The sequence below is a fragment of the Myxocyprinus asiaticus genome, chromosome 38, assembly GCF_019703515.2.
Source record: "Myxocyprinus asiaticus isolate MX2 ecotype Aquarium Trade chromosome 38, UBuf_Myxa_2, whole genome shotgun sequence".
NCBI classification, from domain to species: domain Eukaryota; kingdom Metazoa; phylum Chordata; class Actinopteri; order Cypriniformes; family Catostomidae; genus Myxocyprinus; species Myxocyprinus asiaticus.
The window spans coordinates 17786243-17805935 of record NC_059381.1 but is presented as its reverse complement, the minus strand read 5'-3'; the positions used below and the strand labels follow the sequence as shown (position 1 = coordinate 17805935).

Here is a 19693-nt window from a genome sequence, read left to right as displayed (position 1 = left end):
AATTCTCCAAAGCTGCCATAAAAAAGCCAGGCTACAGTTTGCAAGTGCACATGGGGACAAAGATCTTACTTTTTGGAGAAATTTCCTCTGGGCTGATGAAACAAAAATTGAACTTTTTGACCATAATGACCATTGTTATGTTTGGAGGAAAAAGGGTAAGGCTTGCAAGCCAAAGAACACCATCCCAACCGTGACGCATGGGGATGGCAGCATCATGTTGTGGGGGTGCTTTGCTGCAGGAGGGACTGGTGCACTTCACAAAATAGATGGCATCATGAGGAAGGAAAATTATTCAGATATATTGAAGAAACATCTCAAGACATCAGCCAGGAAGTTAAAGCTTGGTCGCAAATGAGTCTTCCAAATGGATAATGACCCCAAGCATACCTCCAAAGTTGTGGCAAAATGGTTAAGGACAGCAAAGTCAAGGTATTGGAGTGAACATCACAAAGCCCTGACCTCAATCCGATAGAAAATTTGTGGGCAGAACTGAAAAAGCAAGTGCGAGCAAGGAGGTCTACAAACCTGACTCAGTTACACCAGTTCTGTCTGGAGGAATGGGCCAAAATTCCAGCAATTTAATGTGAGAAGCTTGTGGAAGGCTACCCAAAATGCTTGACCCAAGTTAAACAATTTAAAGGCAATGCTACCAAATACTAACAAAGTGTATGTAAACTTCTGACCCACTGGGCATGTGATGAAAGAAATAATAGCTGAAATAAATCATTCTCTCTTCTATAATTCTGACATTTCACATTCTTAAAATAGTGTTCCTAACTGACCTAAGACAGGGAATGTTTTCTACGTATAAATGTCAGGAATTGTGAAAAACTGAATTTAAATGTATTTGGCTAAGGTAAGATAAACTTCTGACTTCAACTGTATGTATTTGACAAATGAAATACTTTGGCTTAGAAGCACATTTATTAGTATATGAGTGAATGTAGTTCTACCCTATGGATGTCAAATCCAATGGCCAGGTTCTCGCCTTTGCCCTCTTTGGGAGTGGCTCTGCGCTCCTTTTGTTGCAGGCAGATCAGCACCTCGTCTTCCACCTTTCTCACATCAAAAACATACTGCAGAGCGAAAAACTTGTTTAAAACTCACAAACAAAACCACCCGATCTCATGTAAATCCAACACAAGAGCTACATTTTACCATATAACATACACACACAGGCACACTAACCTGTGGGTTTTGCAAAAATGTGGCTTTATGGTTAATGCAGCCTCCAGAGCGATTGCGGAGTGGGTCATCTCGATGGATCCAGGAGCCCCTCATCACCTCCTCCTCCCAGGTCTTATGAATGCTCAAGTAGGATGTGTTTATCAGTCGACACAGGATCAGGTCGGTGAAGTAGTGACAGAAATCGTCAAAGTTTATCCTGGTCATGGAGTTTAAAGCCAGTGGGGAAACACAATTTAATGATAACTGGAGAAATTAGGTGCTTATCAGATACAGTAGGGCAGGGTATCCCAAACGGGGGAACGCCAGGGGGTTCGTGAGAGTGAAGAGGTTGCGTACTGAAATATTTGCATCATTTACAGCATTTAAAGAAACATTGATGGATAATTAAAAATGTTGTCTGTCATTTGACAAATAAAAAGCAAGAAAGAACACAACTTAAACCAAGCGTGTAAATGTTCCTTTTAACCATTGTCTATTCGGCTTCACTCTCTCTCTCTCCCTGCGTGCGCTGCGTATGTGTGTGTGAGAGACAGCGAGAGAGTGCGAGAGAGTGCGCGCACTTGAGAAAATGGCACTTTTTAATGCAAAAGTAAATTCTCTCCATACAAAGTTATGGTGTACTGTAACATAATTACTTGAGTTATCAGAATTAATGCATTAATGAATGTGATTTAAAAAAAAAAGTTTAATGCATAATTTTCCATCTGGAGTCATTACACTGATGCACACTCCACAACACACACACACAACAGCACTTCCATGTCAGTGATAAAAATGATGGAGAAAAGACCTCTTAACACTATCTGATGTATAAAACAAGCCCAGATGGGACTTGTGATAGAAATAAAGTATATTTCAGCCTAAGTAAGATGCATTTTAATTACCACAGAAGCACGTCAAGTCGCAGAATGAGATGTTTTTGTCTGCAAGCGCTTTTCATGTGGAATTCAAAGCGGTGGTTGACACTCTGACGCGAATCATGAACGCAGCTTCACAACTGCTGTAGCAAACCGAATAGCCACAGTCTACCGGCAATAAAAATGCAATCTATGGAGAGAACTGTTCTTTCTATAAGTCAACCTCCCAAATTATACTTTGGGAAATGTTTAATGTTACTTGAATTGGTGAGATTTTAGTGTATTTCTATCTTTATACTGTGAAAGGCTTTGTTTGGAGAATGTTAATATAGCATTATATTGTTACATAATGTTAGGTTTTCTTTCCTAAGATGGAAATAAATACATTTTGAGAGAAAAGAAGTATATATAGTGTCAAATTTCAGCACTTTCAAAATCTGCGTTTAATCACGATTAACTACAAAACATTATGCGATTAATCGCAATTAAAATTTTTAATCGACTGACAGCAACAATTATTATTTTCATTATCAGCAAGGTAATCATGTTTTAAAGGTAACCTTAGAGTCATTAACCTGACATTGTTTGCCCTGTAGTCCTGAAAAGTCCTGTAGTCCTGTCGTCCTTAGGTGGCCAGCTACTATTTCCTTGTACTGCTGCCGAAACTCTTGAAATATAATGTATAATTTCCAACAAAATATAAATATAATGTTTAATTTCCTAAAAATATTTCCAAAAGTAAGGGGGACAGGAGGTTATAATGGTTGCTACAGTCCTTGTATTGTTACCTTTAAGAAAAGTCATTTTGAATGACTGAAAATGTCACTGAAAATGAAATTGGCTATATATCATATTAAGATATCAAATGAACATACAAAAATAGAGTGACATATATTTATAAAATTATCAGGGAAATGAAAACAGAAATTACATATAAAAATAGACCATTTAACAAGTGATGGATAATTATTATATGCAGTGCAATCTCTGATTGGGATAGTGATGCCTATAGTAAATTAAATGAAATAAAATGTAAACATACAGTCGTGCTCAAAAGTTTGCGTACCCTTGGAGAATTGGTAATATATGTACCATTTTTAAAGAAAACATGAGTGAGCAGGCAAAACACATTTATTTTATTTCTTATGGGATTCAAAACATGGCAACAATGAAAAAAATGAAATGACCCCTGTTCAAAAGTCTGCATACCCTTAGATCTTAATACTTTGTATTGCCCCCTTTAGCATCAATGACAGCGTGCAGTCTTTTGTAATAGTTGTCTATGAGGCCCCAAATTCTTGCAGGTGGTATAGCTGCCCATTTGTCTAGGCAAAATGCCTCCAGGTCATGCAAAGTCTTTGGTCGTCTTGCATGAACCGCACGTTTGAGATCTCCCCAGAGTGGCTCGATGATATTAAGGTCAGGAGACTGTGATGGCCACTCCAGAACCTTCACCTTTTTCTGCTGTAACCACTGGAGGGTCAACTTGGCCTTGTGCTTAGGGTCATTGTCGTGCTGGAAAGTCCAAGAGCATCCCATGCGCAGCTTTTGTGCAGAAGAATGCAAATTGTCTGCCAGTATTTTCTGATAACATGCTGCATTCATCTTGCCATCAGTTTTCACAAGATTCCCCGTGCCTTTAGAGCTCACAACCCCCCAAAACATCAGTGAGCCACCACCATGCTTCACAGTGGGGATGGTATTGTTTGCACTATAGGCCTTGTTGACCCCTCTCCAAACATAGCGCTTATGGTTGTGACCATAAAGTTCTATTTTGGTCTTATCACTCCAAATCACAGCTGTAAGGCGTGTCAAGGTGTTGTTGGGCATATTGTAACCAGGCTTTTTTGTGGCATTGGCGCAGTAAAGGCTTCTTCTGGCAACTTGACCATGCAGCTCATTTTTGTTCAAGTAACGTTGTATTGTGCTCCTTGAAACAACCACACCACTTTTTCCAGAGCAGCCTGTATTTCTCCTGAGGTTACCTGTGGGTTTTTCTTTGTATCCCGAACAATTCTTCTGGCAGCTGTGGCTGAAATCTTTCTTGGTCTACCTGACCTTGGCTTGGTATCAAGAGATCCCCAAATTTTCCACCTCTTAATTAGTGATTGAACAGTACTGACTGGCATTTTCAAGGCTTTGGATATCTTTTAATATCCTTTTCCATCTTTATTAAGTTCCATTACCTTGTTACGCAGGTCTTTTAACAGTTCTTTTCTGCTCCCCATGGCTCAGTATCTAGCCTGCTCAGTGCATCCACGTGAGAGCTAACAAACTCACTGACTATTTATCCACAGGCACTAATTGCAATTTAAAAAGCCACAGGTGTGGGAAATTAACCTTTCATTGCCATTTAAACCTGTGTGTGTCACCTTGTGTGTCTGTAACCAGGCCAAACATTCAAGGGTGTGTAAACTTTTGATCAGGGCCATTTGGGTGATTTCTGTTATCATTTTGATTTAAAAAGGAGCCAAACAACTATGTGATGATAAATGGCTTCATATGATCACTATCCTTAAATAAAAGACAGTTTTTCGACATGATCAGTCATATTTTCAAAATCGATGTCAAAATTTCATAATTTCTGCCAGGGTATGCAAACTATTGAGCACAACTGTATTATAAGAATAGAACGATAGATGCAATAAAGGTTAATTAAAATATAACAATAATAAGAAAAATGAAGTGAAAAGAAGTAAAAATCATTATATTTCAAATAGTAGAGTAATCCTCACCAAAACTCCCCATCATCCTGAACAGTGACGCCCAGTTTTTCTCTCTCACTCTTGCTCACCTTCTTCCATTCCTCTGAGCTACAACACAGACCAGTCATTACTCAGTGTACATCAGGCTATGAGAGATAAACACACATCCACCAGTACAACAGTCTGTGTCCACCACCATTTGGCCAGAAAATGAAAGACCCCATGAAATCACTGACGAGTGCAGTTTTCTTCCCTGTGTGGATGTATTTCCTCTTGAAACAGAAAGTGTGGAAGGTACATTTCCAGGGGTGTAACGTAATTGAGTAAAAATACTTTAGTACTATACTTAAGTATTATTTTGGGGTATTTGTACTTTACTTGAGTGCAATTTAAAAGGAATACTTGTACTTACATTTCCAAAGAAAAATTAGTACGTTTTACTCCATACAATTTTATTTAAACTCATAAAATATTTACAGATAATTATCTTTTGTCTTACTGGACTGAAGCTGCCTTTTCACTGCATTCGAGTGTTGCACGGCGGCTGTGTGGAGTTCCGACCATCTGTGAGGTGGAATTTCGGATCTGATTTGAGCTTCGGATATGTTAAAATATTTGTGCGACTAGACCATATGTGAACACCTGACTGAGTGTGATGTATTCATTAAAAACTATGAGCACGAAGTGAGAAACACTGGCGGTATTTGTCCTCAACTTTATTCTAAATGCCTGCTACTTCTACAGATTGGACAGTTATGAAGTAAAATTGATAATTCATGTTGAAAATATATAAAAAAAATTTACACTTGCCTTCATATTTAAATCATATCAATGAATTTCTATTCCCTGTTTGCAGAATTATTATTGTGGTTGTTGTTAGGCAACTATTAATTATAACAATAACTATAAAACCAGCAATTATAGTGATAATAAAAATAATGTAATCTGAGTAAATATTAATTATGAATTCTATTGAATTCATTTCACAAAACAGTTCACAAAACCAACAACATTGCTAACTTCTTCAAAGCTTATTTAGATTTTTTTCTCTATGTCTCAAGGGGCTGGGTTCTCTGACATCGCAATTTGTGAGTGCCTTCTCCCATGCAGCGGACACTGAGTGACTGTGGCAACATTTTTGCAAAATAAAATTATGTGGTTCATTACACGTCTCAGTGCAGTTCTGAAGTGAAATGTCCACTGTATGGCACTAAAAGTGAGTGAAATTTTATCCCGAACAGATAAGGTTGTTAAGGTTAATGTTCCTTTGAGATTTAAATCAACAAAACCTACCTCCCTACCCTTAAGCTTAAACCTAAACCTAACCAATAGTGTAATAAAAAGCAAATGTGAGATGAAAAACAAAATTTCTGAAGCAACCATGTCATTTTGTGGTACTTCTATGACACTTTCTTTTCATGTGTCGACCACCAAGCTCTTCAGGGCTCGTACCCCAGTCCTTTGTATTGCATATGCAACGCTCTATCAGTTGAGCTACTGTGCAATTTGATCACACTTAAACAAGTTTGTGAATGTAGTTGGTAATATAATGCAAACATTTTACTCATGATTTGAGTGAAAGGGGATTATGACAATGTCAGGGTTCGGGTGTGGAAAGGAGGAGACAGGGAGCAGTGACACTGTGTGCAGCGTATGCACTCTTTTCAATGTTTTCACTCAGTTCAATAATCAACACTCTGAAAATAAACAAACGTCTTCACAATACTATTAAAATAGATCAAACACTCAATGTAAACAGACACCAACGCTACACACTCGCTTTTAAGGGCTCTCTCCGCCATCACTAAAATGAGAAACAGCTGTTAGAAATCATGACAACCAGCTTGACGAGCCACACCACTCCCTCTCTCCCACAAACAAACACACGACCATGCCCCCATCCCCACAAGGATAAAAGTCATTTTTGTTTTAGCACACTAGTGTTCATTCCACCACGAAATTGCTGTGTTACATACAACAGGCCACAAAAAAAATCATTTTGCAAAAACGTAGTTATTGTAACATGATTCTATGACCAGGATGTGAATGCCACTGGGGGAAAAATATGACGGTCGTCAGAGACAGTAAAAAGACGACTTAACAAACCAAACTAATTTAACAACATCCTCTCTCACACAATCTTCTCTCTTGATTTCATTCTAGCTAGGAAAAAAGTTACTTTTTTAATACATAAGTACAATTTAATGTGAATACTTTTTTACTTTCAATCAAGTACGTTTTTGGCTAGATACTTGGACTTTTATTTGAGTAAAATTTTCACTCAGTATTCATACTTTCACTTCAGTATAATTTTTGAGTACTTTTTACACCCCTGTACATTTCGAAGGTCTCCTCCCATTTCTGCCAAATAGCTAACAGGCTTTAATTTTTTTCAAAGCCATAAAACATGATTTGCTACTTTTTGTTCTGTTGCAGGGGGAGGGACATTCTCCTTCGCATTTGATTGGACAAACATCTGTGTAGTGCAGCATGAGTCATCATTATTTATGTCAATTTTTCCAGGAAGAGAAGATTTTTTATGTACATTTCTGCTATGAAAAGAAAATTGTGTCAATGTTTAGTACACTAGCATATAGATGCCTCCAAACAATCTTAGTACCTTCAAATGTACTTAAAGCCACAAAACACTATTATGATTTAATGGGGTCTTTAAGAGATTTTTAAGAATTTCATTGAAGAAATAAAACACTTCATAAAGTACGTCCATTTCTAATCAAGCCCAGAATAAATAATTTACTAAGCAGAAATATGAAGAAAGATTGCTTTCACCTCAATAAGATCCTTCAGGCATGCTAGTTAATAGTTCAGAAGCCAATAAACTCTGCCTTAACTGTTACAAAGTATGTGGAGAGAGTAAGGAGATTTCCCACTCTTCATTTACAAAGCTCTATTTTAATACTATACTCTTCCCTCCAGTGGTGGGTATTTAGAATAGGAGTCATGAACAAGAGCACAGTTATTAAAATGAGAGGAAATAGATTTGCAAACACCCCCAGACCTCTCTGTTTCAATCACAGCAGCTCCTTGTTTCATTTCAGCCTGCCTGGCTTGATATCTCAATTTCACACCAGCTGGTAATAAGAATAGACACTTCGGCTATGTGTTATTTATACTGAAATCATCTCAAGAGGTGGAGAGAGAACTGGTTTCTCTAGTCTCTCAGGATATGTAGCAATACTTTGTAGGTAGACTAGAGAAGGCAAAGGACAAATAATTTCTGTATGTGACTACTGCCTGCACTCCTTTTTTTTTCTCAGTAGAGATTATATAGAAATAAGTGTTGGAAGGATATCTAAGAAGTGTGTTATAACAATGGCACATGATGTTGGAGCTGTAGCTTAGTGGTTACGGCAAGTGCGCCTGGTACATTGAGCTGTGGCACTCATGTGGGCACTGTAAGTTTGAGTCTGGGTCGCAACATTCTGTTCCCCTCATCATTTACTGTCCTTTCTGACCTATCAATAAAGTAGCAAAAGGCCAACAATGTCACATTGTTTCCACTTGACAATATAGGCCTTAGTAAAGATAGATGTCACACTTAGTTCAATGCACATGAATCAAAGTGTGTATCACAAACAAAGATATATTGATAGATGTGTGATGTTTTTATGTCAATGGGGTCCAAAACTTTCAAGCTCCAAAAAGGACATAGAGGCAGCATTAAAGTAATCCACATGATGATACTTTTGTAGTTACTATGGTTTACTGCAAATACCATAGTTTAACTATGGTTACTGTAGAAAAACCATAGTTAACCTTTATGAAAATGAACCATAGTTTTACTACAGTAACCACAGTTTCACCATATTATATGTAGTAAAACCATTGTAATGTAAGATTAACCATGGTTACTACAGTAATGGTTACTGAAATATTACTATAGTAAAACCATGGTTACTATATGGATACTACACTATTACTGTAGTAAAAGCATTGCTAACTGTATCCATGGTTTCCAAAAAACAAACAAAAAAAAAAAACAGTCATGGTTACTACAAAATTGCTATAGTAAAACCATGGTTTCTGCCAAAAAATATGGTTACTACAGTCTACAATATTAATATAGTAAAACCATGATTTCTGCCAAAAACATGGTTACTACGGTCTACAATATTACTATAGTAAAACCATGGCTCATTTATTGCAAGGGAAGACAAACTATATTGCGAAAGAACGCAAAACTTATTGCAAGGGAAGCAAACTATTGCGAGGGAATGCTAAACTTATTGCGAGGGAACGTAAACTATTGCGAAGGAATTCAAACTATTGTGAGGGAACGCAAAACATATTGAGAGTGAAGCAAACTGTTGCAAGGGAACACAAAACTTATTGCGAGGGCACACAAAACTTACTGGGAGGGAACGCAAACTATTGCGAGGGCAAGCAAAACTAATTGCAAGGGAACACAAAACTAATTGTGAGGGCATGCTAAACTTATTGCGAGGGAATGCAAAACTTATTGCGAGGGAACGCAAACTATTGTGAAGGAATGCAAACTATTGCGAGGGCACGCAAAAATTATTGCGAGGGCAAGCAAAATTTATTGTGAGGGAATGCAAACTATTGCGAGGACACGCAAAACTATTGTGAGGGAACGCAAAACTTATTGAGAGGGCATGCAAACTATTGCGAAGGCATGCAAAAATTATTGCGAGAACATGAAAAACATATTGTGAGGAAATGCAAACTATTGCAAGGGAACGCAAGACTAATTACAATGGCATGCAAAACTAATTCCGAGGGAACGCAAAACTTATTAAGAGGGCACATAAAACTTATTGGGAGGGAACTCAAACTAATGTGAGGGCATGCAAAACTAACTGCGAGGGAATGCAAAACTTATTGAGAGGGCGTGCAAAACTTATTGTGAGGGCACGCAAAACTTATTGCGAGGGAAGCAAACTATTGCGAGGGAACGCAAAACTTATTGCGAGGGAACACAAACTATTGCGAGGGAACGTAAAGCTTATTGCGAGGACACGCAAAACTATTGTGAGGGAACGCAAAACTTATTGAGAGGGCATGCAAAACTTATTACGAGGGAATTCAAACTATTGCGAGGGCATGAAAAACTATTGCAAAGGAATGCAAAACTTATTGTGAGGGAATGCAAACTATTGCGAAGGCATGCAAAAATTATTGCGAGAACATGCAAAACATAATGTGAGGAAATGCAAACTATTGCAAGGGAACGCTAGACTAATTACAATGGCATGCAAAACTAATTCCGAGGGAACGCAAAACTTACTAAGAGGGCACATAAAACTTATTGGGAGGGAACTCAAACTAATGTGAGGGCATGCAAAACTAACTGCGAGGGAATGCAAAACTTATTGAGAGGGCGTGCAAAACTTATCGTGAGGGCACGCAAAACTTATTGCGAGGGAAGCAAACTATTGCGAGGGAACGCAAAACTTATTGCGAGGGAACACAAACTATTGCGAGGGAATGTAAAGCTTATTGAGAGGGCACGCAAAACTTATTGTGAGGGAATGCAAACTATTGCAAGGGAACACAAAACTAATTGCGATGGCATGCAAAACTAATCGCGAGGGAACGCAAAATGTATTGTGAAGGCATGCAAAACATATTGCGAGGGAATGCAAACTATTGCGAGGGAATGCAAACTATTGCGAGGGAATGCAAACTATTGCGAGGGAATGCAAACTATTGCGATGCACGCAAAACTTATTGTGAGAACATGAAAAACTTATTGCGAGGGAACGCAAACTATTATGAAGGAATGCAAACTATTGCGAGGGAATGCAAACTATTGCGAGGGAATGCAAAAATGATTGTGAGGGAACGCAAACTATTGTGAAGGAATGCAAACTATTGCGAGGGCACACAAAACTTATTGCAAGGGAACGCAAATTATTGAGAGGACATGCAAAAATATTGGGAGAGAAAACAAACTATTGCAAGGGCACACAAACTTATTGGGAGGGAAAACAAATTATTGCGAGGGCACGCAAAACTTATTGAGAGGACATGCAAAATGTATTACGAGGGAACGCAAACTATTGTGAGGGCACGCAAACTATTGCGAGAGCAATCAAAAATTATTGTGAGGGAATGCAAACTATTGCAAGGCACACAAAACTTATTGCAAGGGAACGCAAATTATTGAGAGGACACGCAAAAATATTGGGAGGGAAAGCAAACTATTGCAAGGGCACGCAAAACTTATTGGGAGGGAAAACAAATTATTGCGAGGGCACGCAAAACTTATTGAGAGGACATGCAAAATGTATTACGAGGGAATGCAAACTATTGTGAGGGCACGCAAACTATTGCGAGAGCAATAAAAAATTATTGTGAGGGAATGCAAACTATTGCAAGGGAACACAAAACTAATTACAATGGCATGCAAAACTAATTGCAAGGGAATGCAAAACTTATTGTGAGGGAATGCAAACTATTGCAAGGGAATGCAAAACTAATTGCGAGGGAATGCAAAACTTATTGTGAGGGCACTTAAAACGTATTGTGAGGGAACATAAATTATTGAGAGGACACGCAAAACTATTGGGAGGGAACGCAAAACTTATTGAGAGAGCACGCAAAACTTATTGCGAGGGAATGGAAACTATTCCGAGGGCACGTAAAACTTATTGGGAGGAAAAACAAACTATTGCGAGGGCACGCAAAACTAATTGCGAAGGAACACAAAACTTATTGAGAGGACATGCAAAATTTATTGCGAGGGAACGCAAACTATTGTGAGGGCAAGCAAAAATTGTTGTGAGAACATGCAAAACGTTTTCGAAAGAACGCAAACTATTGCGAAGGAATGCAAACTATTGCAAGGACACGCAAAACTTATTGCGAGGGCAAGCAAAACTTATTGCAAGGGAACGGCAACTATTGCGAGGGCACGCAAAACTTATAGCGAGGGCATGCAAAAATTATTGCGAGGGAACTCAAACTATTGTGAGGGAATGCAAACTATTGCAAAGGCATGCAAACTATTGCAAGGGAGAGCAAAATATTGCTAAGGAAATGCAAAGTATTGCGAGGGCACACAACATTTTTTGCGAGGGCAAGTAAAACTTATTGCAAGGTAATGGAAATTATTGTTAGGGTACGCAAAAAATATTGAGATGGAACACAAAACTTATAGCGACAGCACTCAGAACTTATTTCGAGGACACGTCTCAACTATTTCAGTAAAAAATTCCCTCTCTGTCCTCTAAGGGGCTCCGTGTTCCAGAGACCTTTGTCCATTGGAAAGTTTTTTGGAAGAATTATTTTTACTATTGTGTCAAATGAACGATCGAAAATAGGTACACGACAGTACAATCTATTGAAAAGATTGTACTGCTGTGTAAAGGCAAAACCTACATATTCTGTAAAATAACATTCAGTTATGACTGAAATCTGGTCTCTTAGAATATGATCTTTCCTGTGACAGACGGGGTTGGCACAATTACGCTGGAAATACGCTCAGTCTCAGTGTTGCCGTAATTACTGTGAATTGTGTTTGTAGGACAGTGTAGACACATATTCCTCACAGCCTCCTTATCATCCATGTAAAATTCAATATGGTGCCTATCCTGACTAAGGTCCATTCGACAGATGCTCTAGATGCTGTAAGACCTCGAAGACAGGAGGGGGCAGACTCACCTGTCACTCCAGGGTCCACTCCACTCTTTCTCCCCCCAGGGATTCCTCATTCGGATCATGTGTAGCTTCTCTGACTTGAAGAATGATAACAGGCCGTGTCCAAGGCGGACCTTGCAAACGTCGGTCACTGCGTAGGCGTGGCCTTTCACTAACCCACATTCTAGCCTGGCCTCCATGTCCTCCACTGTAGTTGCCTGGTCAACAATGGTCAAAATTCAGTTAATTGCAGATGAACTTCAATTTGAGAATCCATCCAAAAGCATAATCAAGCACCAATTTCCCTGATTAGAATGCAAGCACATGAGCTGTTTGTAAATTATTGATTTTAAAAAGCATGGTACGTTATTTCATGGTACAGTGAAATATGGTGACCTTAATCCGAATTAGATAAATCACGCCCATTTTTCACACTCCAATGAGCTTTGCAAATGAAGCTGACAATATGTACAGACTTGTAAACTATGTGACATGAATAATTTCATCAACATAATCACTATAAGGTTGGAAGGAGGGACAGATAGCGATTGGACTTGAATCTTTAAGCGACTTAGCTGTCAACTTACATGGGTGCCTACACACTGAAGTTCATGCTGCATCAAAGAACGCTGCAAATTCATTGATTTCAATGGGGATGGTGCTTTGCAAGCATAGACTTTATAATGCAAGAAACGATAAAGCTACTTCTTTTATGATATCCAGACAATTTGCTTAAATAATAAACTCATAATACTCTCTCTGCTCTACTGTTTAAATGGATTCTATTATGATTCTATTATTGCACAATGGAGTTCTTTATGTATTCAGAGGGTATTTATTTGATATTCCAGTGAAGCCATATAACCTCTCAGCTATAAAGATACCAAAAATGTTTTTTTCTCTATGGATGAAAGCACTCATAGTCCATTAATAAGCAAGTCGCAAAAAGAAAGATTTCTCAGAGTCTGGAAAAATATACTTTTATGAAAAAAGAATAAACAAAGGCATTGAAAAATAGATGGATGGATGGATGATACCCAGGATTATGATACTAAATAGAAAAAGAAATGTAGCTAATGTCAGATTTGTGCAAATCGTTTAATTTTGTATTGCATCTTACCCTGATAGAGCAACTGATAAGGCCATCTCGGTTGTGGACTTTTAGAACTCTCTCAAACAGCTGGTTTCTGGCTACTTCATCCTGCGCAAACTGGCCCTCCAAAAGGTCCATGGGTTCTGACACCCCGCCAGTAAAGTCCACCAGGGCATCGGCTGTGTTTCCACCATCCAGGGCTTCATAGCAACCATATACTCTTCATTGGTTTTGAGAGAGAAAGAACATCACTTTGATGTTTATAGCACTAAATTGCTTTTAACTGACTTTTTAAGAGCCTTAAATCCCACTACAGACTGAAATGCTTACTTGGCATAGGCTTTTTCTACAAGGGCACTCCAGAACTCGTTGCTGTCATTTGAATGGCAATACACCAGCTGGTTATCCACTGTGGGGAGACGGTCATCTATCACCACGTCCACCCATTCCCCAAACCGCCAGAAACGGAAATGGAATATTCCGGCATAAGAGTCTATTTTCTCTGGATCCCATTCCTGCTCTTTCCAGTCTGGGATAACCTAAGAAGTGAGTAAAAAAGAAAGAAAACATGTAGTGGTTACTCATGACAAACACAAGTCCTCTGTAAAAGAACTAAACTCAAACCAAAATGTGAACTTGGTTCTCTTTGCACTTACGCTTTCCCTGGCTTTAAAAGTCAACTCAGATCTCATTTTGTTCTACTTTGACCCTTTCACACCTAAAAGAATACTTTTTTATTTATTTAGTTGTTTATTTAAACCTGTACAACTTGAATATTGAATTAATTTCAATATGAATTCATCTTATATGCATTACTATTCTAACTAGTATTGGTAATAGTAAATTCAATATTAGAATAGGCTATTATCATACTATTATAGGCGATTGTGAAAACATTAACCTGGCTCTCACAATGCACATTATTGGCGAAAGGATTTAAAGCAAGCCCTACTCAGATAAGTGAAAAAGAGTAAAGGACAGAAGTCACAGCCTGATGGACCACATGTGATTATATTTTATTTAAATAAAATGTTGTTTATGCTATTCTGCAATGAATAGTAATTAAAAAAAATAATTATAATGAATATCTGCCCATTTATTAAGGTTAAAATTTTTTAAGGTGCAGCTAATATCTGATGTTTTGCTCTTTAAATTTTATGTAAATTATTAGCACTAAATTTTATGCTAGATTATGTTAAAATTTGTTTAGTTAATAAATACAAATCCAATAAATTGATAATACTGTTCAGTATAATTTCTACACTGGTCAGGTTTAGGTCAGTGCTTTATATCATTTTAAATGCTCACAAATGCAGGTTAAAAAAGCTAAACCATGCACTACTACACAGTGCAGAACCTTTGTTTAAAAAAAATAAATAAAAAATAAAAAGGAGTTAAAGACTGCTTTTGGTAGGACATCAAAGTGATTTTGAAGCTGTGTAGGAGGACTACAGCTTTTTCATCCTGGCCGAGTCCTCTGGGACAGTACAGTGATTAGATCTCAAGTGCAACTCTGTGGTAATTGTTCCAAGAGGAGCAGGTTCGTTATCTATCAGATACACATTGTGATACTGACTGCAGGTGAAATGTTGGCCCACAGTTCTGTTCACCTTTAACCAGAGATGGAAACTTCAGTCTGATAATGAAGGACTCACTCAAGCCATACTTTAATGACTAGTTCAGCCAAAAATCCTCTGTGGAACACAAAGGAGATGTTAGGCATAATGTTAGCGAATAAACTGACCATTCAGTTTCATTGCGGGCCCTATTTTAAGAGCGCTAGCGCTTAGCGCAGCGCTATGGTTTATAATCAAAGTCAGTGGGCATGGCCATGAAGTTTTGGTATTTTCATGCAAGCATGCACTAAGTCTAGGTGCAAGTGGGTTTTGCAAAGTGCTAATGGGCTGGGTCAAGTGCAATTTAATTCTGAGGTTCTTCTCGAGCACGGTCTGTGTCCAATTATATAGTCCATTCCCTGACAAGCACCAGCTATATAAACAAAGACAGAACATTCATTACAAGTTGGTAGTGTAAATGGATTTTATGCAATGAACAGAAAAACAGAAATATGGATTTACCTCTTTTGTGCATTAACTGCATCCCTGTTGAATGTCAGGCATATTTCTATGATAGTGACACGCTTCTTTTACATGCATGGAAAATGTGATTATAGAGAATGTAAGTATAATAAATCATTTTTATCTACTGATACACAAATCATGGCTAGAATTAACAGTGATTGTATCGGAACACACTTCACTTCTACTGGTCGATTTTGAAAAAATTTAATTTGAAACACGAAAAAATGTAACCAAAAATATTTCTAAATTCAAATTACACTTCAAATGAAATGACAATATAATCAAAATAACAAAACGATACCAAGTCCTAACATTTTACTCTGTCCATCTTCTTCCACCGACCCCTTTTGCAGTGACTTCAAAATCATTCTGAGACAACAGGTGGAAAAATACCAATACTAAGTAGATCATAAATACAATTGTAAATATAAACATAATAATAATTATTGAAAAATAAACCATGAGCAAACTGCGCTTTGCGCCACTTCATTAGCATCCAATACACCCACAGACAAACACTCCCACCCTCGCCCACTTGTGCATTGCGCTGGTACGAAAATTAGTGCTCTCACGAAAATTAGATAAGATATTGCGCACGGTTTTAGCGCATAGCTCTGCGCTTTGCACGCTCACAAAAATAGAGCCCTGCATCTTTTTTCCATACAATGAAAGTGAATAGTGACAGAGGCTAACATTCTGCCTAACATCTCCTTTTGTGTTCCCCAGATGACTGAAAGTCATATGGGTTTGAGACAACATAAAGGTGAGTAAAAGATGATAGAATTTTCAATTTTGGGTGAGCTATCCCTTTAAAACAACCACCTTTTGTTGCCACACTTCATCGAAAGGTAAATGTGAAACAAACACACATGTAGCAACACACAGATGTCTCAAATTCCCTCTTGGGGAACCCTGCTTTGCAGCTCAAACCATCATCTTAGCATTGCTGTTGCTCAGAGCAACAAGTCTAAACATCTCAACAGAAACCCCCACTGCGAAATAAGTTGCTTTCAGAGCATGAGGGCTCATTGTAGCATTCATATAGCATAATACATCAGCACAGAAACAGGTGAGAACTGTGGATAACTTCAACTCAGTCAGACAGTGGAGAAGACGAGAATTAGCAAAGGAATCTGTGTAAAAAGGACACAGCTGTCAGGTTCCAAAGCATGTCTCTTGAATTGACGTTTAACCCTGATATACAGTTGACGGAGGTGATGCGTCTGCGTGTACAGTCTCTGCAGCAGCGGGGACAGAAAAGACAGGATGGAGAACGTCTCCTGAGGTCCAACGAGCACGTCTACCGCTTGGACTTCTCCGAGCAGGCATTGCATTTCACCCGTTGGAACATCCGCATGTCTGCACCTGGCCGACTGAACATCATAGCCACGTCCCAGCTCTGGACGCCCGACCTCACCCACCTTATGACGCGCCAGCTCCTAGAACCTACTGGATTCTTCTGGAGAAGCGCAGGGGACGACACCGAGGTGCCCATCCAATGCTATGAGGCAGATGCCCAGGAGTTTGGAGAGAGGATAGCTGAGCTAGCCAAGGTGCGCAAGGTGATGTATTTTCTGTTTGCCTTCGAAGATGGCTGTAGTCCGGAGAGCATCGAGTGCTCCATAGAGTTCGAGATATCAAAGTGAGAAAGCCTGAGGGGAATGCCCTTTCTGGTCATTCTGCTTAACAATCTCTCACATTAATTCTGAGATACTTTTGTGTTGTACTTGTGTGGTATGTGGTTTTTTTTTCTGGCTAACCAATTTAAGTTTTAGTTAGTACTTAACTAATTAGTACTTAAGTTTTCAAACTGGGGGCAAGGTGGTGCTAGGGGGTCCCTAGCACATATATCCTAAACATAAATAAATAGCAATAAAGTTCAATTTAATAAAAATAAAAAAAGTTCTTCAAGTTTAAACATGCAAGTTTAAAACAGATTTCAGGTTTCAGGACATTGCATTCAGGTTTCTAGAGTTAGGATGTTTCATTTTTTAAATTGTATGTGTCTGTTTGTGCATATTAATCAATCTTTGATTTCAATCTACAATTGTTAGCTTTTTTGTAATGATTTAGACTCTGATTCAGCTGTAATAAAGTTAACTCACCATTAGCAACACATTTAATATATATATATATATATATATATATATATATATATATATATATATATAATATATAAAATATATATTAATAAATAAAATGAAACTTGTGCTTTTTGTGGTCCTAGTCATTAATCCTTTCAACAATTTCAAAATCTTCACAGTATCAATGGGTTGTGATGGCAGTGACCTTGAGTAGGCATACTTGCTAAGATGTGAGAGCTGGGATGAGATTGGGTGGGATAAAAGGATGCTGCAAAGACATGGGGCATAGACAGCAGCACACACTCTCATTTATCAATGCCCGACCCTGTCAGGAAAACAAACAACAGGCCAGGGGAGAGGAGTCACATGGAAAAGCCCCATGAGTCAGCCCCTTCACAATGATGCGTGTTTCTAGGGTAGAGAAAATATATCCCTGGGCAGTAAAACACCTCATGCCCGTGGGAGGATGCAGTTAGACAGAATCTTTACCTTTTTGACTAAATAACAGCTTAGAATACACAGATGAATCAAGATTACAGCTTTTTGGGAGACCAGCTCTTAGTTAGTCTCAGCATCTCACTTTGATAAAATTTAGAACAAGCATGATTAGGACATAAATGTCTGAATAGCCCTTGTAGTTCAACTGGTACAGCATGGTGCCTTCAATGCCATACTAATGTAATGTATACCTTGATTGCACAATATGTTGTTTTGGATAAAATTGTTTGGTGGGAATTCAAAGTGCCGTTGGTTCATGAAGCCATAGGCAAGAACATTTCTCCTCTGTTGAACCTTCATCAGGTAATGTTTGTTAATAGAGCACACAGCTCCTATGGCAGCCTGCCACTTATAACCGCTAATAGAGCTCAGAGAGAGTGTTTAGCTCATCCTCAAGGTGTCACGATACACTGAGGGAAGTGAGAACCCAAACGGAGGCAGCAAGTCAAATGGGCTTTATTTCAAAATACATGAAAATAAAAACAAAACTGTCTCAAGTGAGAAAAACAACTATAACAAGAATAACCAAACATAAATGGATACCAGACCGATGAAGATAAAACCACGAACCAACTGGAGACATGAACACATGGAACAAACTAGCAAAGACATGAGGCAAGAGGACACAATATATAGAGAGGAAAACACATGAGGAACAGGTGATAACAATCAACACCACTAGCACTAGACAGGAGGCATGAGGGGAAACAAGGAGGCGGAGCAAGGAGAGCACATTACTGACACAACCAGAGCCATGTGCTCAAACACAATATATGTGCCCAGAAAAAAAAAAATATTAGTAGATATTTTTATATGAAATATTTTTCGGTAAATGTGATTTTTTTCAACAACAACAACACACTTTGGGAAACAATGCAAAATATAACTGATATTATTACATTACTAATAACATTACTTCTTACCAATGATTCCAAGACTTTCACATGTAATTTTTGTTTTGTTTTGAAATACCTTACGTCAGAATTCACAAGAAAAATGTTCAAAACATCTTAGAAAACAAATTTTCTAGTTTTCAAGGTATAAAAACACATGTCCAAGATCAACAAATCAAGATATAGTGACAACACACCACTGCCCAGATAGGGAAAATGACAATTGCACAAAACTGTCTCATACTGGCCCCAGGCCAGAAAACCATTCTTATTGTTGAACACTGATAATCGAACATTGAAATTAAGATATAGATATCATAAGATATTCTGACATATGCTTGAATATGCAGCTTTTAGTCCCATAATGCAGATCTAATAGAAGAATTATACCACAGCAAGTCTGAAGTATTAAGAGAAAACTGATACATATAGGATACATACACACAAACTTAAGGTGCACTCACTTACTTTCTGCCACAGTGACTCTCGGGAGGCCAAACTGGAGCAAGCCGCCACGAACCAGCAGTTTCCCAGCTGCCCTTGGTGCAGGTCATGGGCACTGATCCCATCCACAAACAAGTGAGGGTCATCACACAGCTCCTGATAGAGAAACACAGAAAGAGAGAGAGAGAGAGAGAGAGAGAGAGAAAGAAATAAGAATGGAAATGGGA

General features: G+C 38.3%; 2 protein-coding genes across 3 annotated transcripts in view; one reads left to right on the top strand and one right to left on the bottom strand.

The window, feature by feature from the left end:
• capn5b (calpain 5b) overlaps window positions 1–19693 on the bottom strand; it is a 56371-nt gene that overhangs the window by 13289 nt on the left and 23389 nt on the right. For both annotated transcript variants that reach the window (XM_051677022.1, XM_051677023.1), the window contains exons 4-10: window positions 19491–19622; window positions 13797–14005; window positions 13494–13686; window positions 12398–12591; window positions 4781–4858; window positions 1189–1384; window positions 954–1076 (exon numbers count right to left, since the gene is read on the bottom strand). In XM_051677022.1, coding sequence (XP_051532982.1) covers window positions 954–1076; window positions 1189–1384; window positions 4781–4858; window positions 12398–12591; window positions 13494–13686; window positions 13797–14005; window positions 19491–19622 — 1125 coding nt within the window. The remainder of the gene's footprint in view (window positions 1–953; window positions 1077–1188; window positions 1385–4780; window positions 4859–12397; window positions 12592–13493; window positions 13687–13796; window positions 14006–19490; window positions 19623–19693) is intronic.
• Window positions 16717–17193, top strand: ompb (olfactory marker protein b). The gene has a single exon (XM_051677031.1). The coding sequence runs from the start codon at window positions 16717–16719 to the stop codon at window positions 17191–17193; it is 477 nt and encodes a 158-aa protein (XP_051532991.1).

Bases quoted from the DNA above. Each gene is read 5' to 3' on its own strand.
- ompb (XM_051677031.1), top strand. From the start codon at position 16,717: ATGTCTCTTGAATTGACGTTTAACCCTGATATACAGTTGACGGAGGTG.